At 57.1% G+C, this 25,795-nt stretch overlaps 2 protein-coding genes across 4 annotated transcripts in view; one reads left to right on the forward strand and one right to left on the reverse strand.

The window, feature by feature from the left end:
• The first annotated feature begins 278 nt into the window (after window positions 1–278).
• On the forward strand, window positions 279–7,917 carry NACAD (NAC alpha domain containing). Of its 2 annotated transcripts, none has more exons than XM_065667007.1 (9): window positions 279–427; window positions 1,905–5,726; window positions 6,188–6,415; window positions 6,504–6,592; window positions 6,681–6,764; window positions 7,088–7,234; window positions 7,322–7,453; window positions 7,547–7,669; window positions 7,764–7,917. In XM_065667007.1, exons 1-9 carry the CDS (start codon window positions 349–351, stop codon window positions 7,776–7,778), a joined length of 4,719 nt encoding a protein of 1,572 aa, XP_065523079.1. In that variant the 5' UTR covers window positions 279–348; the 3' UTR covers window positions 7,779–7,917. The 2 variants fall into 2 exon arrangements, with proteins under 2 accessions (XP_065523079.1, XP_065523078.1); XM_065667006.1 differs by lacking the exon at window positions 279–427 and adding an exon at window positions 1,384–1,439.
• A 279-nt stretch (window positions 7,918–8,196) lies between these two features.
• Window positions 8,197–25,795, reverse strand: part of CCM2 (CCM2 scaffold protein) — a 33,872-nt gene continuing 16,273 nt past the window's right edge. Inside the window, exons 1-10 of one of the 2 annotated variants that reach the window (XM_065667009.1) lie at window positions 20,705–20,851; window positions 17,617–17,790; window positions 17,271–17,354; window positions 16,883–17,066; window positions 15,230–15,366; window positions 14,000–14,135; window positions 13,440–13,497; window positions 12,554–12,692; window positions 11,905–12,043; window positions 8,197–10,465 (exon numbers count right to left, since the gene is read on the reverse strand). In XM_065667009.1, the coding sequence (XP_065523081.1) occupies window positions 10,185–10,465; window positions 11,905–12,043; window positions 12,554–12,692; window positions 13,440–13,497; window positions 14,000–14,135; window positions 15,230–15,366; window positions 16,883–17,066; window positions 17,271–17,354; window positions 17,617–17,790; window positions 20,705–20,716 (1,344 nt within the window). In that variant the 5' untranslated portion in view covers window positions 20,717–20,851 and the 3' untranslated portion in view covers window positions 8,197–10,184. Of the gene's footprint in view, window positions 10,466–11,904; window positions 12,044–12,553; window positions 12,693–13,439; window positions 13,498–13,999; window positions 14,136–15,229; window positions 15,367–16,882; window positions 17,067–17,270; window positions 17,355–17,616; window positions 17,791–20,704; window positions 20,852–25,795 lie in introns of those variants that run through there. The other variant, XM_065667008.1, reaches the window with a different exon arrangement.

A 25,795-nucleotide genomic window follows, 5' to 3' on the forward strand; every position in this document is an offset into this window, starting at 1 on the left:
GATGCAAGCGGTGACGGGGTGGGCTCTGCCCTCCCCTCCCACCGCCGCAGTGCCTGGCACACACCCCGCTTTCTCCCCGCCGGAGGGATATATAATACAAGGGAAAAAGATACTGGAGAGAGAGAAAAGGCAGGGAAGGGAACGGGAGGGAAAAAAAACAGGGAAAAAAAATTCCTGCTGACATCATCTGGGATGACGGGGCTGATCCGGCCGCCGGCCCCCCCGCCAGAGCCCCACTAATGCTCCGCTCCTGCCGGCGCAGCCGCCTTCGTCCAGCCCGAGCCAAAGGTGGCTGAGCTGGGTGGGCAGGCGGCCGCCCGGGCCGGCCGGCCGGGCTCTGGCATCGCCATGCCCGGAGAATCGGTGAAAAGCCAAGGGCTGGGGGGATTGGAGGAGGAAAACGGAATGCCGGAGGGATCGGAGGCAGGTGAGGCCGCGGGGAGGCCGCGGGGATGGAGGGATGCGGGGTGGAGGGATGGAGCGGGCGGATGGAGGGATGCAATGGAGGAAGGAGCAGGAGCGATGGGAGACACAGGGCCGGGCGCTGCGGCGGCTCTCGGCAGCCAGCACCGTGAGGGGCTCCGGTACCGGCACCCCCGGAGCACGGCGGGAGGTGACTTTGGGGACACCCCTTTGGGGACGCCTCCCTCTTCACCCCCAGTGCCCAGCCCCGGGCCGTGCCCCGCCATTCCCCGCACCGAGAGCCCCCGTGGGACGCACAGGGGGTCTCGGTGCCCCGGGGAGGCTGAACCCCCCCCCCCCCCCAGGGACAGCTGCGTGGGGAAACTGAGGCACGGGCAGCGCAGAGCCGCGGCCCAAGGTCACCCCGCGGGCTCAGCATGGGGGGCTGAGGACAGCCGGGGGGGGGGGGGGTGTCTCCATTGCCACCCTCCCCTTGTGCCTCGGTTTCCTCCCCACACTTCCCCATAAGCCACATAAGGGGAGCACAATGATCCCCCCAAAAGGGAGTGAGCGGCTGATTTGTGCGCGGGGATGGGGGGAAAGCAGGGCTTCCCCTCCAGGGGGGAACAAGGTCCTTTGTGCAGATGGGATCAGGGGAACCCCAAAACACCCCCCAGTAGGCACGGGGGGAGCCAGCGGTTGGACAGACAGCAGCAAGGAAGGGGTAAGGTGATCCCAGTATCCCTCACAGGGGAGAGCCACCACCCCCATTAACCCTTTGAGCACTGCCCAGCTCCCAGGGGAGACACGGCAAGACTGAACCACCCCAGGTCTATGGGGGGGGGGAGAGAAAAGCACCTGCTAAATACCCAGGTGAGGCCCTGCCCCCCCCACCTCCCAGCATCCCTCGCTGCCGTGCCCCGCCCCCTCACCCCTATATAAAGCCCCCGAGGGGGCCATATGGGGCTTTGCTGTGTTTGTGGCTGGAGGTGGGTCCTGGTTGCTCCTCCCTATGGGCTTGCCCTTGGGGACCCCAGGTAATGTGGGGAGCACCGCTGGGAAAAGGGCTTTGGGGTGCTCATGGGATGGGGAGGATGCTGTGGTGCTCCATGCCTGCAGCGTTCCCTACCTGGGTAATGAGCAGCTGAGGACCCACGCACTCAGTGCACGGGTGGGCACAGAGCTCCCTGCAGGGGTCATGCTGTGAGGTGGGGGGGTTATGGGGTGTTTTAGCCCCCCCGGCAATGGAGAGGTTGCCTTTTCTTGGGGACACCTGGGTGTCCCCCTTTCCTTAATACAGCAGCACCCTTTACCCATAGAGAGGGGCTGGAGGGAGCTATTGGTGTGTGTGTCCCCCCCCCAGTGTCACCCAACCCTGTGGGTGCTCTGGGTGGGGGTCACCCTATTTTCCCACCCCTAGAGGGGCCTGGCACCGTCCTGGCTGGGTGCCCCCCACCCCAGGGTGCCCTGGCACTGACGGGGTTTCCCCCCTCTCTCCGCAGTGCCCCCGCCTGCCCCAGGCCCTCCACCGATGGCCACCAAGGAGGAGGCTCGCCCGCAGCCCGAGGGGGCCAGCTGCGACCTGGGCCCCCCCGCTGCTGCCCCCCCCGGCGAGTCCTGCCGGCCCCCCCTGCCCGCAGACCCCCTGGACACCCGCATCGTCATGGGGGAGGAGACGCGCTCCCCCACCGACCCCGAGCTCCGGGGGGGGGCCCCCCTGCCTGCTGTGCCTTGCCCCTTCCCTGCGCCCACCAAAGATCCCCCCCAGCGCCAAGCGGCTGAGCCCTCCTCCGGGAGAACCCCCGCTGCTGCCGCCATGGACCCCGACCTCTTCTTCACGGCCCCCTCCACCCCCATCCGGGTCGGGGGGGCCCGGCTGCTGCCGCCTCCCTCCGAGGAGCAGACGGACGGGGAGAGCGAGGGGCTCTGCTCCCCCCCGACGTCCCCCTCCGGCTCCTACATGACGGCCGAGGGGGGCAGCTGGGGGTCCTCCGGCACGGCCAGCACCTCCCCGTCCTGCTCCCCCAACCTGGTGGCCGAGGCCGAAGCACTGGCAGTGGCTGAAGCTGAGGCTGAAGGCATGGTGGAGGTGGAAGCTCTGCCCCCCTGCCTGGAGCATCCCCCTGCCTTCACCCCGCCGTCTCCCGAGGAGGAGGATGAGGAGGAAGATGGACTTTTCGCCCTGCCTGGGGGTGATGATGGTGATGGGCAGACGCTGGAGGACGAGGAGGAGGATGAGGAGTGGGACATGTCGGGGGGCGAGGGGCTGCCCGGTGCGGGCTTGATCCCAGCGGCACTGCTGCCCTTCCGCGGCAGCCTGCTCTTCCAGGCTGAGGCGGTGGAGATCACCCCGCTGCCCGCCGGCACAGCACTGCTGCCCCTGACCGGCGAGGAGGAGGAGGAAGAGGAGGATGAGGAGGAAGAAGAAGAGGAGGAGGAAGAGGAAGAAGGTGGCAGCACCTCGGCCTCCTTCCTGCGCTCTCTGTCAGAGACCTCCATCACCGAAGGGGTGGATGAGTCCTTTGCCTTCCATGATGACACCTCCGCCTCCTCCGACTCGGCCGCTTACGATGGCGAGGAGGACGAGCGGCTCTACGGCACCGAGCGCCACGCCATGGGGGCCGACGGGGCTCCCCCTGGCTCCGCCACCGCGCCCGCCGGCACCGATGCTGCTGGGGACGGCGGCATCGAGCTCCACCTTCACGCCGGGGTGGCCCCAGGTGGCAATGGGTCAGCGGAGGGGTCCCCGCAGCACAGCAGAGGTGAGGAGCCGGCGAGCACGGTGCCCGGTGTGGAGGATGCCATCAGAGGGGACATCGGTACCACGGAGCCAGGGATGCAGGAGCGGGATGGCAGCGAGACCCCCCCAGCACCCTCTGGGGAAGGCAGCGTGCAGCCGGATGGCGAGACCTTCCTCACGTCTTCCTCTTCCTCCTCGGAGCTGGAGGAAGCGTTAGCCCCGGAGCACAGTGTCCCACGGGAGCCAGACCCCATTCCCAGGGAATGTCCCCCGCCAGAACCCTCGCAACTCCCAGAGGAGCCAGTGGCAATGCCGGGTGCTGAGAAGGAGCCAGTGGCAAAGGATGATTCCGTCATGGCAGCACTGGGAGAGGGGCCCAGCATGGAGCCAGCAGAGAGCAGCAGCATCCTGCAGCCCCTGAGCCTCTGCTCCAGGGACCCCCAAATTGAGGGGGTGCAGCAGGATGATGCGGCACCAGCTAACGGGGAGCCCCAGGGTGGCCCTGGGAGTGAAGATGATGATGGTGATGATGTTGGTGACAGTGACCATGAGCTTGGCACTGGGAGAGTGGACAGCACCGAGCTGGCAGCCACTGATGGCCATGATGAGCTGGACAGTCTGGCCACCAACCTGGTGGCAGCCAGCCCATCGGATGAGCCAGACACCATGGCCACCAACCTGGTGCCACCGGTGACAGCCAGCCCTCCAGATGAGCCAGATATCGTGGCCACTAACTTGGTGCCACTGGTGACAGCCAGCCCATTGGATGAGCCGGACACTGTGGCCACCAACCTGGTGCCACTGGTGACAGCCAGCCCTCCAGATGAGCCGGACACCATGGCCACCAACCTGATGCCACCGGTGACACCCAGCCCATCAGATGAGCCAGAAACCATGGCCACCAACCTGGTACCACCGGTGACACCCAGCCCATCTGATGAGCCAGAAACCATGGCCACCAACCTGGTACCACCAGTGACACCCAGCCCATCGGATGAGCCAGAGCCCATGGCCACTGACCTGGTGCCATTGGTGACACCCGACCTACCAGATGAGCCGGACACTATAGCCACCAACCTGGTGCCGCTGGTAATGCCCATCCCACTGGATGAGCCAGACACCGTGGCCACCAACCTGGTGTCATTGGTGACACCCAGCCTGCCAGATGAGCCGGACACCGCAGCCACTGACATGGCACCAATGGTGACACCAATCCCACTGGATGAACTGGACACCACGGCCCCCAACCTGGTGTCATTGGTAACACCCAGCCTGCCGGATGAGCCGGACACCGCAGCCACTGACATGGTACCACTGGTGACACCGATCCCACCAGATGAGCTGGATCCTGTAGCCACTGACGCGGTGCCATTGGTGGTACCAGTCGCACTGGATGAGCCGGACACCATGGCCAAGAACCTGGCATCACTGGTGACACCAGTCCCACCGGGCGAGCCGGACACCGCATCCACTGACCCAGACCTGGTGCCACCAGTGACTCCCAGCGTCCTGGCACCATCACCCCCACCACGGGATGTGTCCCCCTGCGATGCCAGCGAGGATCTGGTGGATGCGGCAGCCTCAGCCAGCGCATCCCTGGAGCCACCAGTGAGCGCGCGTCCCACGGCGCAGGAGACAACGGTGCCTCCCCCCGAGGAACGGGAGGCTCCCACTGCTTCCTCCAAGGATTCCCCCCCGGAGCTGCTGGACACCTCCCGCTCCCGCACCGACCCCGTCTCCTTCGCAGCTCCTGAGGACCACGCAGCAGCAGCGGCTGCCCCCCCCCGACCCCCGTCTCCCAAGGAGGATGCAGAGGATGCTGCTGCCCGCCGCTGCCTGGCCCTCTGCCTGCCCGCCTCGCCCCCCGCCGCCCCCCCGTTGCTCTTCACCGCTTCGGAGCGGGAGGTGTACGTGGGGGCCCCCCTCGAACTGCTCCCCACACCCGGTGCCTTTTCGGAGAGCGGGGCGGGCTGGCAGCGCCGGGAGGACCGGCAGCGGGTCACTGCCATGCTGCAGGGCTCCTTTGGGGATCTGCCGGCCCCCCGCCTCCCCCCCAGGCCCACGGAGCCCCCCGAGGCATCTGCAGAGCCCCTGGAGGGTCCCCCAAGTGATGGGGCAACAGAGGAGCCCGTGACCCCTCTGCCTGGCGATGCCCCCCCGGGCCAGACTGATGGGGAAACCGATGCCAAAGTCCTGGGGGAGAGCGGCCCCCCGAGCCCCCCCAGTGAGCCCCCGGCGCCCCCCGGCCAGCAGGAGGAAGAGGAGATGATGGCGACGATGGCGGGGACCCCATCCAGCCCCCAGCCTGCTCTGGGTGCCAGCCAAGGGGGGGATGCTCAGCCGGAGCCCTCCCCGGAGCCAGCCGGGGATGCTGCCCCCCAACCCCGGCCCGAGCCCCCCAGCGCGCCGCCAGCCCCCTGCTCTCCGCTCCCCAAACTCAGCCAAGTGCCTCCTCTCGCCGCTGCCCCATCGCCGCCATCGCCACGTCCCGACCCAGCCCGCGGCCCCCAGGACACCCCATCAGGGCTCCCCGCCGGCGAGGAGCATCCGTCTGTCCTGCCGCCCACCAGGAAGCACCTCGAGGGTAAGAAGCATCCCCCAGCACGCACCTGCCTATTGCGGTGGGGTGGGCTGCTTGGGGGGCCCTTTCGGGAGGTCCCAGGGTGTGCGATGGGGATAAGGAGGCTGGGTTTGGCCCCATGGAGGGGATTTCGGGGGCATCACCAGCTCAGCCCCCTCAGGCACTCTCTGCTTCCATGAGGCGTTGCTGGGTGCCACCTATGGTGGAGTGCCAGGGTCCCCTTTGTGGGATCCCGGGGTGGGTTCAGCCCCACAGAAGGGATTTGGGGGGCTACCACCTTGGCCCTACCCTCCCACTCGCATAGGGTGCTGTGGGGGACCAGGGTGGGCATCCCCCACGGTGTGGTGCTGGGGGTGTGCTTTGGGTGCTCGCAGGCTGTGTGATGGGGCGAGCAGGTTCAGCCCTATGGAAGCGAGTTCGGGGGTGGGCCCCAGCTCAGCCCCCTCTTGCCCCCCCCCCTGCAGCCCCCCAGCCCTCCCCGCGCAAGGAGAAGGAGGCCCGAGGCCGGCAGGCGGGGCCGGGCAGCCGGGGCCCCCCCCGGGGGTCGCTGCAGTCGGAGTCGAGCTCCTCCAGCGAGGCGGAGGCTCCGTACCCCTGCCCCGAGATCCAGCGCCTGCGGGAAGCCGCCGGCATCGCCCTGCGCCAGGACAAGCAGCCCCCGGCCCCCCGCCGCTGCGAGGCCAACCACAAGGGTGAGAGGAGGGTCCCGGGGGGCTCCCTCCCCCCATGTTTTGGGGGGCTCAGAGCATGTCTCCATCGCACCCCTCTGCTTGGCCACAGGGTCCTGTAATGAGTCGGAGAGCAACGATGAGTCCATCCCGGAGCTGGAGGAGCCCGAGGGCTCGGAGCCGCCGCCAGCGCAGACACAGGTTGGGGTGATTTGGGGGGCAGGATGTGGGATGTTGGGGGGCCCCCCCCAGGGTGCTGGGGCTGCTCTCACCCAGTGCTCTCTGGCAGGCACAGCTCACCCACTCGCTGGGCACCGGGGAGGAGACGGTCAGCAAGGCAAAGCAGAGCCGGAGCGAGAAGAAGGCCAGGAAGGTGGGATGGGATCGATGGGGTCAGCCATGGCACTGGGGTCCTCATCCCATCCCAGGGATTGGAGGCGGGGGGGAGCCTTGGGCTGTTAGAGGGCAAGTCCCCGCTTTGGGGGTTGTGGTGGGTAGGGGGTGATGTGGGGTCCCCTGTCCTGGTGGGGGACTCAGCCGGGCTGCAGCAGGGGACAATGTTGTCCTGCAACCCTGGGTTTGCCCTTGTCCCAGGGGGTGCGGGTGTTGCTGTGGGGCTGGAGCCCCCTTCCTTGGCTGCCCTGGGGTGGTGGGACATGAGGTCACCTCTGTGTGTCCATGTGTGTGTGTCCCCAGGCCATGTCCAAGCTGGGGCTGCGGCAGATCCACGGCGTCACCCGCATCACCATCCGCAAGTCCAAGAACATCCTCTTCGTCATCACCAAACCCGACGTCTTCAAGAGCCCCGCGTCCGACATCTACATTGTCTTTGGGGAAGCCAAGGTGAGGGGTGGGGGGTGCCCCCCCTTGGGGCGGGCAGGGACATCCCTTTGGGCACGGGTGGGTGATGCTGTCCCCCCCGCACCGCAGATCGAGGACCTGTCGCAGCAAGTGCACAAGGCGGCGGCAGAGAAGTTCAAGGTGCCGATGGAGCACTCGCCACTGATCACGGAGACGGCCCCGACCCTCACCATCAAGGAGGAGAGCGAGGAGGAGGAGGAGGTGGGTGCTGGGACAGGGGGCAGAGGGGAACCCCCGGTGTCCTGGGGACAGGCCAGCGCTGGGGGGGGTGACAGTGGTGTTCCCACCTTGCAGGTGGATGAGACGGGACTGGAGGTGAGGGACATCGAGCTGGTGATGGCCCAGGCCAATGTCTCGCGCCCGAAAGCCGTGCGGGCGCTTCGGCACAACAACAACGACATTGTCAACGCCATCATGGTGAGTGGCTGGGAAGGGGGGGGACCCCCTGGCACCCCTAGCACCAATTGGGGTGCTGTGGGGTGGTCCCCTCACACTCTGCTCTCTTCCACAGGAGCTGACCATGTAGCGGCCGGCGCTGTCCCGGCCCCCCTGTATAGATGCACAGTTACTACCCCCCTTCTGCCATCCTTCCTCTATACACCCCCATACTTCTCCTCTGCGTCCGTATCGCTCAATAAATGGCCTCATGTATCACTTGGATCGCACCCCACCTCTCCTCATGGTGATTTGGGGGGCTCTGGGCTGTCCTGTGGCTCGTGGAGCTCGGGGGCACCCGTGTTTCCAGCACGGGATGGGGGCACCTGGGGAATGTGGGTGGCTGTGCTGGGACAGGTGGCTCTGGGGGTGGCATGGGGTGACAGGAGTCCCAAGATGCTCCTGAAGCCATCAGGGCTTTACCCCCCCTATTGCTAGTTAGAGGTGCTCAATGAAGCCGGGTGACCCAGGAGGGCTGAGTGAGGGCTTTAGCAAGGAGACAAAGCACGGCCGGGTGCAGAACTGTATTCACCTGTAGCAACAACCACTCCATACAGAGAGCAGACACACGCGGCCTCCCGGTGCCACCGACGGGGAGATGGAGGCAGGAAACCCCCCTTGGCCCCCAGAAGGCCACATCCCAGGTTATTCCCAGGTTTAAGTCCCATTGTTGTATTAAAATAACCCACTGCAAGTGGTTACAGCTTGGTTTAAACCTCTCCATACACAATCATGTCCCAAATAGGGTGTGTTTTCTCTTCCAACTCTCCTGAAGTTGTTACGCGCTTGAACATCCATACGTGCAATTTGGGTTTTAATCTGTAAATCATAGAAAGGCACTGAAACAACTCCAGCCCCACGCTGCTGCCGCCTGGGCTTGAGGAGGAGGAGGACGAAGATCTCAGTCCCCGACACCTAGGGACCCTATGGATGGAGCTGGGACCTTCAGCTTCCTTTCCCTCGGTGGATGGCAAAAACACGGGGCAGGAGGAAACTGTGAGCTTCTTCATCGCGATGCTCTCTGGGATGGATATGTCCTGGCTAAATCCTTTTTCCTGCTGCTGGAGGATGTGTGCTGGGACCCTTTGCCTTGTTCTTTTCAGCCTTGAAACTGGAAGCGAAAGGGCCAGCTGTATCCTAGCCTGGCACTGGGGTGATGCGGCCTCGTGTACCCCATGAGTCAAGGACAAAGGAGGATTTGGGCTGTGAGGACCCTCCCTGGAGCAGAATTGGGGTCACCCTGACCCCAGCCTCATGTGGGGTGCAATGGTGACTCTGTGCCAGATCGTACCAAGGGCCAGTGCCTGCGATCCTGGGAAGGGCAGGTAAGGAATGCTGCTCAGAGCAAGGTGGGGAGGGAGAGCATGGATGGATGAAGGCTGGTCTTCGTCTGCGATGGACAGGAACGGGGCTGGAGGGAGGATCTGGGGGGGGCTGCAAGGACAAAGCAGGGGTTAAAGGCACTGGGGGGGGTAAGGCCTGATCCCCCAAACTGCTGAGCCAGCATCTGCTCTTAGAGCACTCCCAGCCCTGCCAGAAACACCCCTGGGTGCCAGAGCCTCTGGCTGAGACCTGGGGTGCTGCCTGGGATGTCCCATCCCTCTTCCAGCCCCATCCTTCCTCCAGGATAACTAGGGACCAGCCTCCTCTCCTCTGGTGCCCGCTGCAAATGGCACCTCTCCCTCTGCATAGGGATTCTGATTAAAAAAATAAGTGTGTATTTATAACTGTATATAAACCATGTACAACATGTACTCCTAGCCTTCCTAGGGTGGGTCCGGGATCAGCTCTCCCATCCTGGCGCCGGCCCCCAGGGATGGCACAGTCTCCAGGGAGCCCCAGAAGCCACCAAGCACCCCAGGATGGGTGCCGGGAAGACTGAGTTGACGGGAGTTTCACGGGGCGAAGCTTTGTGCTTGGCAGGAAGGGAAGGCTGCAGCAGACACAGGGGTCTGTGGGCACACAGGACCCTGCTGGTGGGGAAAACTTCTGCTGTGTGCCCCCCTCTCCAGCTCCTGGGGCCCCCTGAGCAGAGCTGGGGGGGATATGGGGGGGTTTTCAGGCCGGGCAGCAGCAGCAGAGGCATTGGCGGCTTCTCCTGTGGGGCTGGAGCCAAAATGTTTCGACAACATCAACACCAGGTTTAAATAATTCACATTGTGGTAAACTTCATTCAAAAACGGGGGGAGGAGGAAGAAGAAGAGGAGGAGGAGGAGAGCAGTTACAATAGGGATACCATGTGCAAAACTGTAAACCAGGCAGAGGGCTGTAGGCGACCTGTCTCCCTGCTGCAGCGGTAAAAACCAAATTGGAGACGGCCACAGGCTGGGCTCCTGCCCTGGGGTCCTCCATGGTAAGAGGGCACCAGGTGCCCCTTGGAGCTGTGAACGAGGATGGGAGAGTAACTGCATCCTGATGGAGCTCCAAAGCCTCTTCCAGAAGGAGGGTGAGGATCCCCGCGCTGCTGTGGGTGTCTCCGTCCTCCCCCTGCTCGCTCTCAAGAGGAATCGCGGTCCATGCTGCATCCCAGGGCTTCGATGTCGTTGCTGATGTGCGAGATCATCCGGTCCCACTCGTCCTCCTCGGAAGGGACGGACTGGTCATCCGAGCTGCCGGCAGCGCCATTGCCATTGGTGGTGGAGTTGGAGGTGGTGCTCAGAGTCCGCCTGTACCTCCCAAAGCTGTCTGTGATGATGCCCCGGCCGTCCTTCACCCCAATGGTCTCCAGGAAGTTCTCAAAGTGTTGGCTGTCCTTCTCGGGGATGAAGGGGCGAAGACCTGGAGCCGGGAAGAAAACACGAGGAGGGAAATGTCAGCATCATTTGTATGGCACAGACACCTGGGATGGATTTGCACATGGATTTGCTTGGCTGTCTGAAACACCCCCCGGGGTTTCTGAGTGTTCCAGCAGAGCCCTGCTGCACCGTTGTGCCTCAGCTCCCCCAAACAGCACAGGGCTCAGCAGAGGAGCCTGTTTAGGGGGGAGGGAAGGATGAGGCCTTCTGAGGACTCCAGCTCCCATTTTACACCCCTGAGAACTGCAGCCTAAAAAATCCTGCTAAAGTGGGATTTTCTGATTTCAAGAGGATCGTCTTCCAATTCCTCACCCAAACATATTGCTTGGCTTTACTGAGCTTATTGCTGTTACTGCAGCAGCCCACGCTGCAGGCTGCACTCAGGAAACATCTGTGCTGTCTCCCTCGTGCCTCCCACCGTTGGGTAGAGTCCCTGGAGGGTGGCTGTCACCTGCTGTGAAGCAGGGGGGCAGCAGGATGCGGGCTGGACACATCACTGATTACCCTTTGAGGATTCTAAGTAACTAACTTGGTTTTGCTTGTAATTAGAGCTGGGGTGTCCATGTTGCTGACAAAGATGTTGAACAGTGCCAGTGCTAGCACAACCGCCTGAGGAACACCCCTCATCATTAGCCTCCACTTGGACATTGAGCTGCTGACCACGACTCTTTGAGTGTGACTATCCAGCCAGCTCCTTCATCTGTCAAATCCATGTCCATCCAGTTTAGAGACAAAGATGTTCTGTGGGACAGTGCTGAATGCCTTGCAAAAGTCCAGGTAGATGATGTCAATTGCTCTTCCCTTATCTTCCCAAAATCAAAGCAGGGAGTTTGAGGACAGAGGGATATGAAGAGTCTCTGAGGCTCTCAGCTTCCTTTTAATGAAGAGGAACCAAAGGGTCCTGCTCCCCTGTCACGGTGGACACCCTCCTTCCAGCACCATGAAGTCCCCTCCAGGGAACACAGATTCAGTATGCCTGGATGTGCAGCACATCCACCACCAGAATCGCTTGATGTCGGGCACTGCATGGCTAGCCAAGGACCAGAACATTCTATCTCTCTACACCAGTGGGCCCAGAGAAGCCCAGTGCCTGGTCTGAAGGCTCCCTCTGCAGTCAGGAAGGAGTGGTAAGCATCCTGAGGAGCAACTCAAACCTGTGAGGCCAGGGCCTGAGCAAGATGGATCCAGCTGCCTTCAGGAAAGAAGTACCATCAAGGGAGAGACCAATTGAGATGTTGTTCCTTGTTTGGTGACATCCCAAGGAGTATCTGTGCTACCCACAATTACCCCTCTCCCCTCTCAGGAGGCCCATGTATCAGTGAGTGGTACCGGGCCACATCACGAGGCATTGGGAGCAGACTGATGCCAGCTCTCACCTTCCGCTTGCCCAGCCACAATTGATCCCTGGCAGCAGCCACTCACCTAAGAGCAGGAACTTTCTGCTGTCCCCATAGAGCTGCTTCAAGTTGATGCAGAATTCATGGATTGAAGCCCCATTGCGATATTCGTGCAGCAGCATTGCAAATTGCTGGATCTCTTGGGAAGAGAGTTTAGTGCGGAGCTGCAGAACAGAAGCACAGCACAACTGTCACTGAGATTTTTTTAGGAGGAAGAGACAAGGTGGAGCCTGGGAATGGCATTTATGGGGTTTATTGCTACTTGATAAGAGCTGCACTAATGAACCAGCTCATCCCAATGGAAAAGCAGGACAGGCTGGTGTGACCCACTCTGGAGCTGGCAGCTTTCAAACAGGGACAAGCTGTGGGTGTACACAGGGCCTGTGACTCACAAAGTGACGGGCCTGGTGCACCGTGGATGGTGTGGCATGCCTTTATGTGGTGAGAGGGTACTAAGAGATCGGGGTGCTCCTGAAGGATGTAAGCCTGCGTTCAGGTCTCATGAGGTGTCCAAGTACAACTTGTACGAAAAGGAGGATGAGATGTTCCTATATCAGCATGAGCTCGTGCTTTACACACCAATGCAACGAAATCAAATCCCGAGAGCACTTGAATGCCTTAAAGGGAAGAAAACCCATCCACCCCAAAGCCCTGCCACCCCAAGGACACTCTACCGTCATCATGTAGTCCTGGAGCAGCTCTGTCGCTGTGGTGCTCAGCTCACTCTCGCTGACTGTCTTAATGTGTGGAGACTGTTGTGTGGAGAAGGAAGAGGGGGAGTTGTCACCTGCATCCAAGGTTTCTGGAAAGGAACTGAAATGCAAAACAGAAAGTGAGTCCTCCAGATCTCCTTGGCACCTTCTGCGTCACTGGTGGTTGTGGCATGGGAGAGCCATGCTCTCTGCAGTCACGCTGGCAGCCTACAGCTCCTGAAGGGCATCTGTAGGCTCCCATACAGCACAGGGGGGGACTTTAACTACATTGGCTTGGTGACCTGCTGCAAATGAAGGATTAAGTGGGGAAATCTCCCCTCCAACTGCTTTCTTTGTTTGGAATGGGGGGGGAGGGAGAAGTCAAAGCCCTTTATTTTGTGTTAAATGTTAAATTTTCAAATAGCACCAGTCAATTTTAAACAACTGGTTTGTGTGTCAGGTTTTCAGCCTCCAGACACCATCAATGTTTTCAGCAATCACTGATTTAGGAAGAAAAATGTTTCCACAATACAGAAGTTTTGGGAAAATCTTTCTCCCCACTTGCTTGGACTTCACCAAGGCAAAGCAGCCATTCAAGCATCATATCCATCCCCGCTTTGCTGACGCAGGGCATACGCTGTGTACGTGACCTTCTCTGGAAAGCCACAGTGGTGGAACAATCCAGGCAGGGACCAGGGCATTGCACACAGACAGTAAAAACACCATCCAGTGTTTCAGCCAGACCGAGCAGAAGCTTTTCAATGTGCAGACAGCAGCAGTTCCTGCTCTGGGGGCTTTAACCCTGGCAGCAAGGCCACACTAATAAGTCCGAGTGCCGAGTGAGCACAGCATGCCACGTTTAACTTACAAAGTGCTTGCTTCTGTTTCGTAAGATTCCTTAACATCCACTTTTGTAGAAGAGTCATCTGCAAGGAAAGCATTCAAGACATGGGAGTCTGAGAGGCAGAAACTCAGTGCTTTTCGTCAGCCCATGACCTACACAAACTGATTTCTGACTCGGTTTTTCCAGCTGGAAGGTGAGAAGTGCAGGGCTGAGGCCGGGATGGTGCCAGAGGTGCTGTGGCAGGACAGGACACTGACTCAGCAGAGATGCAGAACCACAAAAGGATTGTTTTATGAACTGCTTCCATCCAACATGAATAGAAAAGCAAAGGGTCTGGGGGGGAAGGATAATGGTTGATGTCCCACAGCCCAGCTGGGGAAACATCTGCAGGCACCAGAGAGTCTTTGTGCCTGTCCAACTCACACTCAGTTAAAGCAGAGGAGAGGGCTGTTTTCAGTACCTTGCAGGAGAGAGCTCTGACCTCGGAGGGTGGCAGGAGAGAGGTGGTGGACGTTGGTGAAAATGAGGAGAGACTCTCAGATGGGCCCAGTAAGAAAAAAGGAAGGTGCAGAGCCCAGACTTACCGCTGTGTAAGGACATGTGCCGTGTCGGTGTGGAGGCCCCATCAAATATTGCTCTGTCCAGGAAGTCTATCGTGGACTCAGTGTAAACAATCTGAAAGACTTGGCTGAGAAGTGAGCACAGCTCCTCGGCAGTCACCTGGGGAAGAGAGCAATGAAGCACTGGCACAAGGCAAGAAGATGCAGATGCTGCAGTGGCCTTTCTTTTTGGCTTCCTAGGGTGGGTATGCCACGTGGAACAGTGGTGTGTTCTATCTGTAGGGCTGTCCCAGTAAGGACATGGAACCCACTTGTCCAAGAGCCTGGGCAGCACTACTTGACCCACAGGGTCTCCAGGACTGGAGGTACTAAACTTCCACCCTTGTTAGCTACCTCCTGCTGTCCCACAGGGTTTTTCAGTGCTAGAGGAGACAAACCCTTAGAGATCTACCATCCCTCCAGAGAAGCATCCCAGCCCTCTTCAACCACCCAGACCCAAGTGATAGGACATGGGATTCTCTGTCATCAACCCACAGCTAGTAACACCCAGATTTCATGCTGACATTCTGTCCAACCACTTAGTACAGCTCCCTAGAATTTTGGCTACATAACCTACATCCCAAACAGGTGCAGGCACCTCAGAGACCATCAGAGCGGAAAACAAGGTGGGCAAAGCTCCACTCTGAAGGCAAAAGGTTCTTGCTATTGAAGCAAGAACACACAGATTGAGATCAGAATTTCTGGATTCAGACACCAGATGAAACAAATTTCCAGGTCAGCAGCAGGAAAATGCCCTGCTTAGCAAAATATTGTGGGAGGATTCAGTCGCCTTCACCGATTTGCTGCTGCTGGTGAAAGCCTGGTGCAGCAGGCACTCCCACCAAGGGAAAATCATCTTCCAATCCTTTTATAGCCAAATCAGGTCTGGGGCACGGACCAGGTTTTCTCCTCCAGGTAGCACCCTGTGTGCCAGTAAAGCCCACCCCACAGTCTTACAACTGGGCCTATGTGTATCACACAATGTATGGCCAGGTAAGTACCTGGTCATGTAACAGAGGGGATACTTGGTGAGAGCAGGATGAGGCCACCCTGCAGCTGATGGCTTTCCACCATCCACCTGAGAAGTTGTGGCCACCCCAGTCTAAGAGCCAGAAAACCTCCCCCTATCCCAGTCCCAGTGTGATCACAATCTGAGAGTGACTCTGGAAGCAACCCCAATGTGGGGCAGTTTTAATGGAGTGTCTTGAGTCTTACTTTGTTCTCCGTAGCCAGGACCACCAAACAACACGCTTCAACAGGAACCACCCCGCTCTCAGACAGCGAGCCCGAAGTAAGTGCTTTGGAGCTCTCGGCACAGAGACTCTGGCTTGGGGAGATCCCAGGGTCCTGAGCTGAGAAAGGGAGAAGTCATGATGGAAACCTCAAGGCAGGGAAAGAACAAGGATGAGTCCCCACATGGCAACCTGGACTGTGAACAGGATGCCTGTGGGGAGAGTAAAGCCCCCAGAGCAGGAGTACAGAGGATCCCATGGGCAGGAGAAAGCACCATGGAGGGCAGAGCTCCCAGAAGCTCAGGATCTGCACCTGAACACTGCACAGGGCCAAAGTCTTTAATGCAAAGCCTTTAATTTAAAGCCATTTCTCGACAACTCTGTAAGCCACCAGCTTCAATTCCATGGCTTAGCCAGCCTCAGAAACCCAGCAGCAGAATTACAGCTTTCTAAGTCACTTACTCATTTATTGTATGGACTGTCCTTTGCTGTCACAGGGTTTATAATCCACCAAGTCACTGTCATTACATCTTTTAAGTAGCTCAGCGTTCTCCAGATGCTCGAGCCCAAAACCACGTGGGTGTGACAACAGGGTTGCCAGGAACAGACTGGAGGCAATCCCCGGGTATTAAAAAAGGTGAGGGGTGGCAGAGGTGATACCACCCCTGTTACTGACCACAGGCATTTAGATAACCAAGATGGTGACAAAATCCTCCCAGCAACAGCCCAAGGGTTGTGAAGAGCAGGACAAGTTCCAGGCACAAATTCAGGCTGGGGGAGACTGGATTGAGAGCAGCCCTGAGGAGAAGGTCCTGGGGAGGCTGGTCAATGAGTGTGTGCTTGCAGCCCAGAAACCAACCGTGCTCTGGGCTGCATCACCAGCAGCGTGACTAGCAGGTCGAGGGAGGGGATACTTCCCCCTCTACTCTGCTCTGGTGAGACCTCCGCCTTGCAGATCTGTGTCCAGCTCTGGGGCCTCCAACATAAGAGGGACGTGGAGCTGTTGGAGTGAGTCCAGAGGAGACCATGAAGATGCTCTGAGGCCTGGAGCACCTCTGCTATGGAGACAGGCTGAGAGAGCTGGGCTTGTTCAGCCTGGAGAAGAGAAGGCTCCAGGGGGACCTTAGAGCAGCTTCCAGTGCCTAAAGGGGCTGACAAGAAAGCTGGAGAGCGGCTTTTGACAAGGGCAGGTGGGGACAGGACAAGGGGGAATGGCTTTAAACTAAAAGGGGGGGAGATTTAGATGAGATCTGAGGCAGAAGTTCTTCCCTGTGAGGGTGGTGAGGCCTTGGCACAGGTTGCCCAGAGAAGCTGCGGCTGCCCCATCCCTGGCAGTGTTCCAAGGCCAGGCTGCATGAAGCTTGGAGCAACCTGGTCTAGCAGAAGGTATCCCTGTCCATGGCAGGGGTTTGGAACTGTATGAACTTTAAGGTCCCTTCCAACCCAAACCACTCTGTGATTCTGTGAAAGGCACCTTGGACTGTTCTCATCCAACATAACCTTTGTCCTGCTTCTTGTCAGGCTGGCTGCCGTCCTCCATGAGCACAACTCTGGCTGTTGTGGGACTGTGGCTTACAACCCCAAAACACAGCAGCCCCAAAATATGAGGCCATGGCTTGTGCTGGCCACAACCTACCTGTTTTCAGCACAACCAAGTGAGAGGAGTCATCTCGGATGTAGGAAACAGATGCGATGTCATGGATGGGGACCCTGAGGATGAGATCTTCTCCATCCCTCCACACCAGCTTGATGTTGTAGGCAGAGAGGCTGATGACAGCATCATGTTCTTGGGTCAGCTGCCCTGGGAGCTGGTGTGCTCTCTACAAAACATTTACACTGATTTGCTCAAATGTTTCCTCTTTGGTGATGGGCTGGTAATGAGCTTCCCTCCCGTTTGTAATGCCAGGATGAAGGACACCAATTAGACCAAGACCCAGCCTGAAGGCAGCTACACAGTCTATTCTTATTCTATGCTGCACGGAGAGGTGACACAGAGTAGGTCACTCAACATGCTAAGTGCTCACCTTCGCATTATCAATCAGATGCAGGATTTCTGTGCGGCTGGAGGGATTCAGGTATCCTGGGATGGATGTGAGTTGACCTAAATACTGGGAAAGAAGAACCAAACCATTACCACAGTACAAATACACAGAGAACAGCCCCAAACACACCAGCTACTGCAAGACACCATCAGCACAGAGCAAAGGGGTGGTGGCCAAAGGCCATGCTATATATGGAGATCTGTTATGCCTTGAAGCCACCATAATGCTCTAGTTATATATAGTCCGTATATATAACTATATATAGTTATATATATAGTCTACATAGATATATATATATGTATTTAAGTCCCAGCCAGGCAGATGTTACCTTCACTTCTTTCTCGATGTAGTCATTCAGCAGCACATCTGGTTCGACGCGGTCAGGCAGGGACACCACCACCGTATGCAGAGGCCGCCTCTCCGTAACCTTCTCCTGGGCTTTTTTATCTCGCCCTTTTTCACCCTTCAGGAAGACTCGTTTGAAAGGAGACACTATTCCAGGCTGAGGAGAGAAAGAGAAACACCGGGGCCTTGGGGTTAAGGGCAAGAAAGGGAGTTTCTGCAGAGAAATGGGATGAAACTACAAGGGCAGGTAGGGATAGGACAAGAGGGAATGGCTTTCAACTGACAGAGGGGAGACTGAGATTAGATCTGAGGAAGCAGTTCTTGAGGCCTTGGCACAGGTTGCCCAGAGAAGCTGTGGCTGCCCCATCCCTGGCAGTGCTCAAGGCCAGATTGGATGGGGCTTGGAGCAACCTGGTCTGGTGGAAGGTGTCCCTGCCCACGGCAGAGGGTTGGAACTGGATGAGCTTTAAGGTCCCTTCCAACCCAAACCAGTTTGGGATTCTATAAAACCACCAGCACTCACTGCCCAGTGCTCCTCCAGCCTGTAAATCTGCACTCACAGCCTGGTTTGAGCAGCCTTAACCACTGAACAGAAAGTCTGGATTTAGAGCTATGACTACTACACAAGTGCAGGATCGTCCACTGAAAACTCTTTTCCTGGGACATGTCATGAGAACACAAGTGCCTGCTACCAAAATGGGATGTTTTTGCCCTAAAGTCAGGATGCCCAACCTTTCAGTGAAAAACAAATACAAATAGCTACTCAGATGAGCAGTGGTAAGAGTCAGCAAGCCATGGCCACATGCTTCCTCCTAGCTCCACAGCCATTTTATCTTTCACCCAAGCATTTGCAGCAAGCAACCTGATGAAGGATTGTGAAAGGAAAAGGCAGAAACGCTGAAAACTTGTCTGAGGTCTCTGAGGAGACCCACAAACGTGAGTACATGACACAGGAGATGGCCTTCCCTGGGAAAACCAGCTGCTGGCTGTTCCCGAAGCACTGAGTGCTGGGTTTGGAAAAACATGCGAGCCAACACGAGTCCAGCTGGCAGCAGCATACACACATGAGCTCCCAGCTATAGAGGGAGCATTGCCACCGTCCTTCCACCTTGGCATGGGGCAGACAGCCCAGGAATGCTGCACGCTCAGGGCCCGTCACCAACCCGTGTTAGATCCCTACCGAGTTCCTCACCAGCCCGCCCCATGGCTGAACGACTGGGAGTGTGCACGGATATCTCCAATTCAGTTTACCATCTCCAACGGATGCTTTGAAGTGGGCAGATCCAGGGCTTGGGATTCCCAGCAGTGTGAAATGGCCACTGCATGGACTGAAGGGGAAAGGCAGAGCTCCCAAGCTCCTCAGTGGATGCCCATGCATGCTTGGCTCTGGCTGCCCCATCCCAGGGCACTGATGCTTTCTGCATCCCACTCCTCAGGGCAACCACATCTTGACTTCCCTGATTCTGCCCAGGCAGAAAAGATGGTCCCAAGGCAAACTAATTAAATATAAACCAAGTGCTTCTGCTCAGGCAAACATGGAGTGCTCTGCAACCTTAAAGAACAGCACCCTCCAACAAATTCAACTTGCCACCATCCACTGCAGGACTTCGCCTTAGAAACCATCGTCAAGAAGAACTGCTGCAGACCTGTCACCTAAACCGCTCGAGCCTTGCCACAGCACGTTATAATTGGCAGGGGAACACCATCACCACGTCACCCACTCCCTGCACAGCAACTAAGGACCATGCTCAGGTGCACGCGTGGGATCTGCTCCCATCAGGCAGCTTCAGCCTCTCCCGTTGCTTTTCTCAGTGTGGACAAGCATGGGTCGGGGTTGGGACCGGCACTGTTCAACAGCTTTGTCAGTGACATGGACAGTGGGGTCGAGCACCCTCAGCAAATTTGCTGACAATGCTGAGCTGTGTGGTGCAGTCACCAAACTGGAGGGAAGGGATGGGATCCAGAGGGATCTGGACAGGCTGCAGAGGTGGGACAGGGCCAACCTCATGAAGTTCAACAAGGCCACGTGCAAGGTCCTGCACATGGGTCAGGGCAATCCCAAGCACAAACGCAGGCTGGGGGAGGCTGGATTGAGGAGAGCAGCCCTGAGGAGAAGGACTTGGGGGTGTTGGTCCATGACCCAGCAGTGTGCGCTTGCAGCCCAGAAAGCTAAGCTGGAACTGGATGAGTTTTAAGGTCCTTTCCAACCCAAACCACTCTGATTCTATGATTCTATCTACAGGAACAAGACAGATTAAAGCCAAACCAAAAGAATTTGAAACCGTTGTAAAAGGATGGGAAAGTGGGATGGAAAAGCTCCTGGCTGAATAGTATTTACCAGCTCCCAGAGTGAGCCAGGCACCACAAGGACATCGGGGACAGTGCGGCCCTGAAAAATGTCCCTTGGACCAGGGAGATAAAAATAGAGAGTTTGTAGGACAGAAGGGACAGAAAACAAAGCTACACAATGTTGGCCTTGTGAAACAGCTCTGCCTTCACAGCAGCAGGACCAAGACCACCAAGCACCCCAGCTTCTAGGGAAGGCATCCTGTTGAGGGGCTGGGACCATTCCTATCCCCAGAAAGAAGAAAATCCTGAACACAACAGCTCTTTTTGCCAAGACTGGTGCATGGGGGGCTCTGCCTCTCCACCTACAACAGTATCCAAACCCAAACCTTGTCTGCTGGTACATAAACATCTCATTCCACCAGCATACCGTAGAAATCGACAGCAGAGAAGCAGAAATCTGCTGCCAAGGTCAGGATTGTGCCACAATGGCCCCAAAACACCTCCCCCTCCACCAGCCAGGATCTGGCAGCTCCAGCTCAGTTCACCTCTCCATGCCAAGGCTGCTGGATCTGTCCCAGTCCATATGGAGCAAACCAGAAGAAACTTGCTTTTCCCTCGAGGATGCAGGCAGCCCCTGCAGTGCTGGGAGGATGCTGCGACAGGACCATCCCACGCCCCCTGAGACCAAAGCCCAAACCAAAGCCCAAGGCGTTACCCCGCATGACGCAACGTGGAACAGCAGCTTCTGCATTTCTGGGAGCCAACATAAAACCAGCACCTACCTCGTTCTCCATTGAAGTACCCACCTAACGGGGAACAGAACCAAACAGTGCTGGAGCAGAGCCTCTGGTGGTTTCACTGGAAGGACCTCCGAGGGGTGAGAGAAGCTGCTATCCTTGTCTCAGGGGCTTCCCAAGCTTGCGGCCCGTGCTGAAGGGCAGGCAAACCCGGCTCGCGGCCAGGAAGTGCAATAACCACAGCTTCCTTCTGTTACACGCAGCAACAGCGACAAAATCAAGTTGCTGGTTAAGAACTAGCAAGGTCTGACAGCAACAAGGCCAGGCGCAAGGCAAAGTCAGGTGCTGAAGCCCATTTCAGAAAGCTCGATCATGTTGCTGGCTCCCAGACACATCGGCCTGCCTCCTACACCCCTGAACCTCCTGGAACTCCTCAGCATCCTTTGGCCTTTGTCACTACAGCCTGGACTTACACCCAGGATGGAAATATCCCCAGCCCACAGGAGTTTTTAACCCTGGTTCTTCCCCTGAGTTTTGGAGCTGTTTTGTTCTCCAAGAGAAGCTGTGCCTGCCTCATCCTTGGCAGTGCTCAAGGCCAGGTTGGACAGGGCTTGGAGCAACCTGCTCTAGTGGAAGGTGTCCCTGTCTATGACAGGGGGTTGGAACTGGGTGAGCTTCAAGGTCCCTTCCAACCCAAACCACTCTGTGATTCTGTGATCTACTGAGACCAAGGGCTGTGAACCTTTTTCAGGTTCTGTATTTCTAGTCCTTAAGATTCACATTTGAAAAGCAAAGCTTGGAAATGAGGTTAAGACTTTCCTGCCTGAGCCAAGGCCTCCCAGGAGGCCCTTCAGGAGTGCGCAAAGTGTTCAAGAAAGCCTTGCAGGGCTCCAACGTGAGCCCGAATCAGGCCCAGAGGATTAATGAAAACAAGCTGCTCATTTCACAAGCAGAGAATCAAATTAAACAGGTGAAGGCAGTGATTTCCCTGATGAAATCTGTGTGTTGAGCAGAGACAAAAAGGAGGTCAGTTGGAGAAGTGGCACCCGAAGACCTGACAGGCTGCAACCCACTGGTGGTTGCACCTTGCAGGTTCTTCCCATCCTGGAGTGCAAGTGAACCTCTCCAGCACGCTGCCTAATCAGTAGAGTTGGGTAAAGAAGGATCTCATTTCTCCTTAAAACGCATATAATGAGCTTGTTTTCTCCTCCAACTCCTCCTTGCCCACAATATCAATCTCTGAACACAACTTTCCAGCCCACCTGCCTGCACTTCTCTCTGGTCCAGACACATATGCAGCAGAACAGCTTGGGCAGCCGTGTAAAAGTCGTTAGGATGGGGAGCAGAGCTTGTCTGGAAAGGACGGGTTCATCCCTGTGCCAGGGAACTGGCTGGGCATCGGCAGCACAGGCAAGAGATGCCAGGAGCTCATTCCCACATGGCTTGCTTCTCGAAAGCATATAAAAGCATCTTGAAATGAGGCGAAGCAGCAGGGAAGGGGTTACACGAACACCTTGCGTCAGCCAGGACTCAGCATTTCATGCTCCTGGCAGAGGATGGGAAACATGGTCACTCCTTAGGGAAACACAGTCAATTCTCAGGACCTCCTGCTACCAATGCCTCCGAAATTCAGGAGGGAAAAGGTCATTTCATCCATTTAAGGAGGCATTTCTGTGGCTAATCCACAGAATCACAGAATGGTTTGGGTTGAAAGGGACCTTACAGCTCATCCAGTTCCAACCTCCTGCCATGGGCAGGGCCACCTTCCACTAGGCAAGGTTGCTCCAAGCCACATCCAACCTGGCCTTGAACACTGCCAGGGATGGGGCAGCCACAGCTTCTCTGGGCAACCTGTGCCAAGGCCTCACCACCCTCACAGGGAAGAACTTCATCCTCAGATCTCATCTCAACCTCCCCTCTGTCAGTTTAAAGCCATTCCCCTTTGTCCTATCCCTATGTATCCTTGACAAAAGTCACATAGGTTTGAATGAGAGACACTGGAGAGGAACCAGAATGGAACATGCCCCACCAGTGTCCCCCCAGAACCCACCTAGGCCCAGGGCACATGGTACTGGTGAGTGCCAGGGACCAACTGCCGCCAAGCTGGTGGCTTGCTGGGCCTGCGCACTCAGCCATGCGTCCTGGCCCCAGCTCCCACTGGGCTTTGGACATCCCAAGAGAGGTGTTTCTGGGAAAAGGGAGGATTTAAACTTCATTTAGATCACCACTGCTCCAGCTGGAGCACCGGCAGTTTCAATTTCCTGCTTTCATTCAGAGCCTGGCCTCTTGCATCCATCAAGAAACCACTGAAGCCTTGCATGGTCCCTTTAAATACATTCAAGCCTTTGAGCTGAACACAAAAGTGAAAGTGCATCCCTCTCATTAGCGGCAGAAACAGCTTCTTAATCCCCTCGAGTGGATTATCTCAAATTTGTAAGGCTAATTCTCCCCTAGCATGTCTGCATGGAGATTAAGGGAGCCAGAGCTCTAAACAGCCACTCAGTGCTGCTGCTGGCTGGCAATGCATCCCCAGGACAGCCTGCATCCCAAATCCAGTTATCCTGCTCCTAAAGGGATGTACAGCACGCTCGCTTTGGATGAAGGCAGAACTCTCCTAGAGAGCTGCCAGCAGCACTTCAGGACTGGGCTATGTTTGGGAGCAGATCACAAAGCCAATCTTAAGCTTACCAGTGACGTGAAGGCTTCAGTGGAGGGAGTATCTGCACAAAGGGAGCACGTGATACAGCACTGTGTGAAATAATAAGCCCAGAGGGGCCCTGTGTGAGCTCACTGTCAGTGGCAAACACAAGGAAATAAAGAACAGACCACAGGGCATGTGTGGCAGGACAAGAAGTCACAGGAGATGCCTGTCATAACAAAATGTGAAACCAAGCAAGAAATAAACCGCATTCAGCTTGTTTAGAGAAGATGTGGCAGGTCAGAAATAAATTCCAACCAGACTCCAGCATGGTGATGCCACAGAAACATGGCTTTGTGGGTGTAGAATAGGCTCCCCAGCACCAGCCACCGTGCTCCATAAGCCAAGGGCAACGAGAGCACAGGTGGATTATGACCTGGGAAAGCCAGACACGCAATGAGTATGTACTCTGTATCCTCAAAGTAACGCTGCAAGTGCACAGCCCTGCCAGAAGAAGAGCTTATTTATCTTTCTTTGTGCCACAGAGAAGCACTGCAACACTAACACCTGAAGGGGGAGACCGAGAGTTGTTCAGCCTGGAGAAGAGAAAGCGGCTCTAAGAGAAAGATCTCAGAGCAGCTTCCAGTGCCTTAAGGAGCCAACAAGAAAGCTGGAGAGGGGCTTTTGACAAGGGCAGGCAGGGACAGGACAAGGGGGAATGGATTTAAGCTGACAGAGGGGAGATTGAGATGGGATCTGGGGAAGAAGTTCTTCCCTGTGAGGATGGTGAGGCCCTGGCACAGGGTGCCCAGAGAAGCTGTGGCTGCCCCATCCCTGGCAGTGTTCAAGGCCAGGTTGGACAGGGCTTGGAGCAACCTGGTCTAGCGGAAGGTGTCCCTGCCTGTGGCAGGAGGTTGGAACTGGATGAGCTGTAAGGTCCCTTTCAACCCAAACCACTCTGTGATTCTATGACATGTTGTTTACTGATGCTCACCACGACCTTCTCTGGTCCTGGACCAGAACTAGGCAGGAGGCATCAAACAAGTACCAGGGGCAGCTAGGGCATTCAGGTAGATGTGACCTTTTCCAGATCATCCTGTCCCTGTAATTAGGTTTGTTTTGACTTGATCAATACTAAAGCTCATCCCCAAAGAAGCCAGTTTCATCTCTGAACTTGCAAGGGGATGGTCAAGGAGTTAGCTCCTGCCCTTGGTATGAAGAGGACTGAGCTGCCTTTGACTGCTGTCTACAGCCCAAGCAGCTGAGCACAAGCCAAAACTCACGTTCCACAAGCAGCTCAGCAATGCACACGGCAAAGCCAAGCAGATTTGCAGTTGTCTGACCAGCAGTGGCACCCAGCCCAGTGCGGGCAGCCCAGGTTTCTGAGCAGGGATGGGCGGCTGATTCAGCGCTAAGGAGCAGGACCCTCTCCACATTTAACTTCAGAAGTAGTTTCATTGAGGAACATCATTTAGTGCTGATATGTGGTAGGAAAACAGCCTCTGGTAAGATGGGATGGTCTCCACTAACCCAGATCCCACAAATGCACCATTCAGACCCCACCACTGCAAGGGAAAAATACATCAAGAGCTCAGCAACAGGAGCCATGGAGAACCCCCTCAAAGGTCCATGTGGGATCTATGCTGAAGACCATCTTCTCCAGGCTGAACAAGCCCAGCTCTCTCAGCCCGTCTCCATAGCAGAGGTGCTCCAGCCCTCAGAGCATCTTTATGGCCTCCTCTGGACTCACTCTAACAGCTTCACATCCTTCTTATGCTGTTGCCCAGAGCAGGACTGCAGGTGGGGTCTCACCAGAGCAGAGCAGAGGGGTAGAATCCCCTCCCTCGACCTGCTGGTCCTGCTGCTGGTGATGCAGCCCAGGACATGGTTGGCTTCTGGGCCCAAGCACACACTGCTGTGTCATGGTGAGCTTCTCATGGGTCCCCTTTCTACCCTTGACAGCTTTCCTCCAACCCAGTCAGCAGACAGTTCTCTGAGATCACTCTGGCTGCTCAGAGAGCCTCTAGATCCTACCACCCTGCCCAGCAGCCTTCTGGTGGGACAATCTCCAGGTCCTCACGTGGCTCCACATGACCTGGCTTCATCTTCGTGGGCTGGTCCTGCTGTCCCTGGTACCTCTTGCTGCTCCCCATCTCCCTGCAGGCTGACACAGAGCTGACCCCAGTGGCATCGGAGTGAAACAATAAAAAAAATCCCTATTTCACCCAGATTTGACATCACTGTATTTGATTTCAAAGCCACTCCTCAACCAAACACATCATCAAATGTAAGTGATGTAAAAACAGACTCTTCCTAAAAACAGTGAGCCTGGCGCCCAAGTCCCGCTTCAAAAACACAAAGAGGGCAGCAGCTCGAGATGAAAGGCAATGGCTGCACAAAGCCCACTTCCAAAGCAAGGCTCAGCTCTGTGTTTTCACATCTGGGACCGCCCTGCCAGCTAAGCCAGGCTCCAGCCTCCCTGACAGGCTTTTCCTCTA

Source organism: Lathamus discolor, chromosome 2, assembly GCF_037157495.1.
Source record: "Lathamus discolor isolate bLatDis1 chromosome 2, bLatDis1.hap1, whole genome shotgun sequence".
Taxonomy (NCBI): Eukaryota; Metazoa; Chordata; class Aves; order Psittaciformes; family Psittacidae; genus Lathamus; species Lathamus discolor.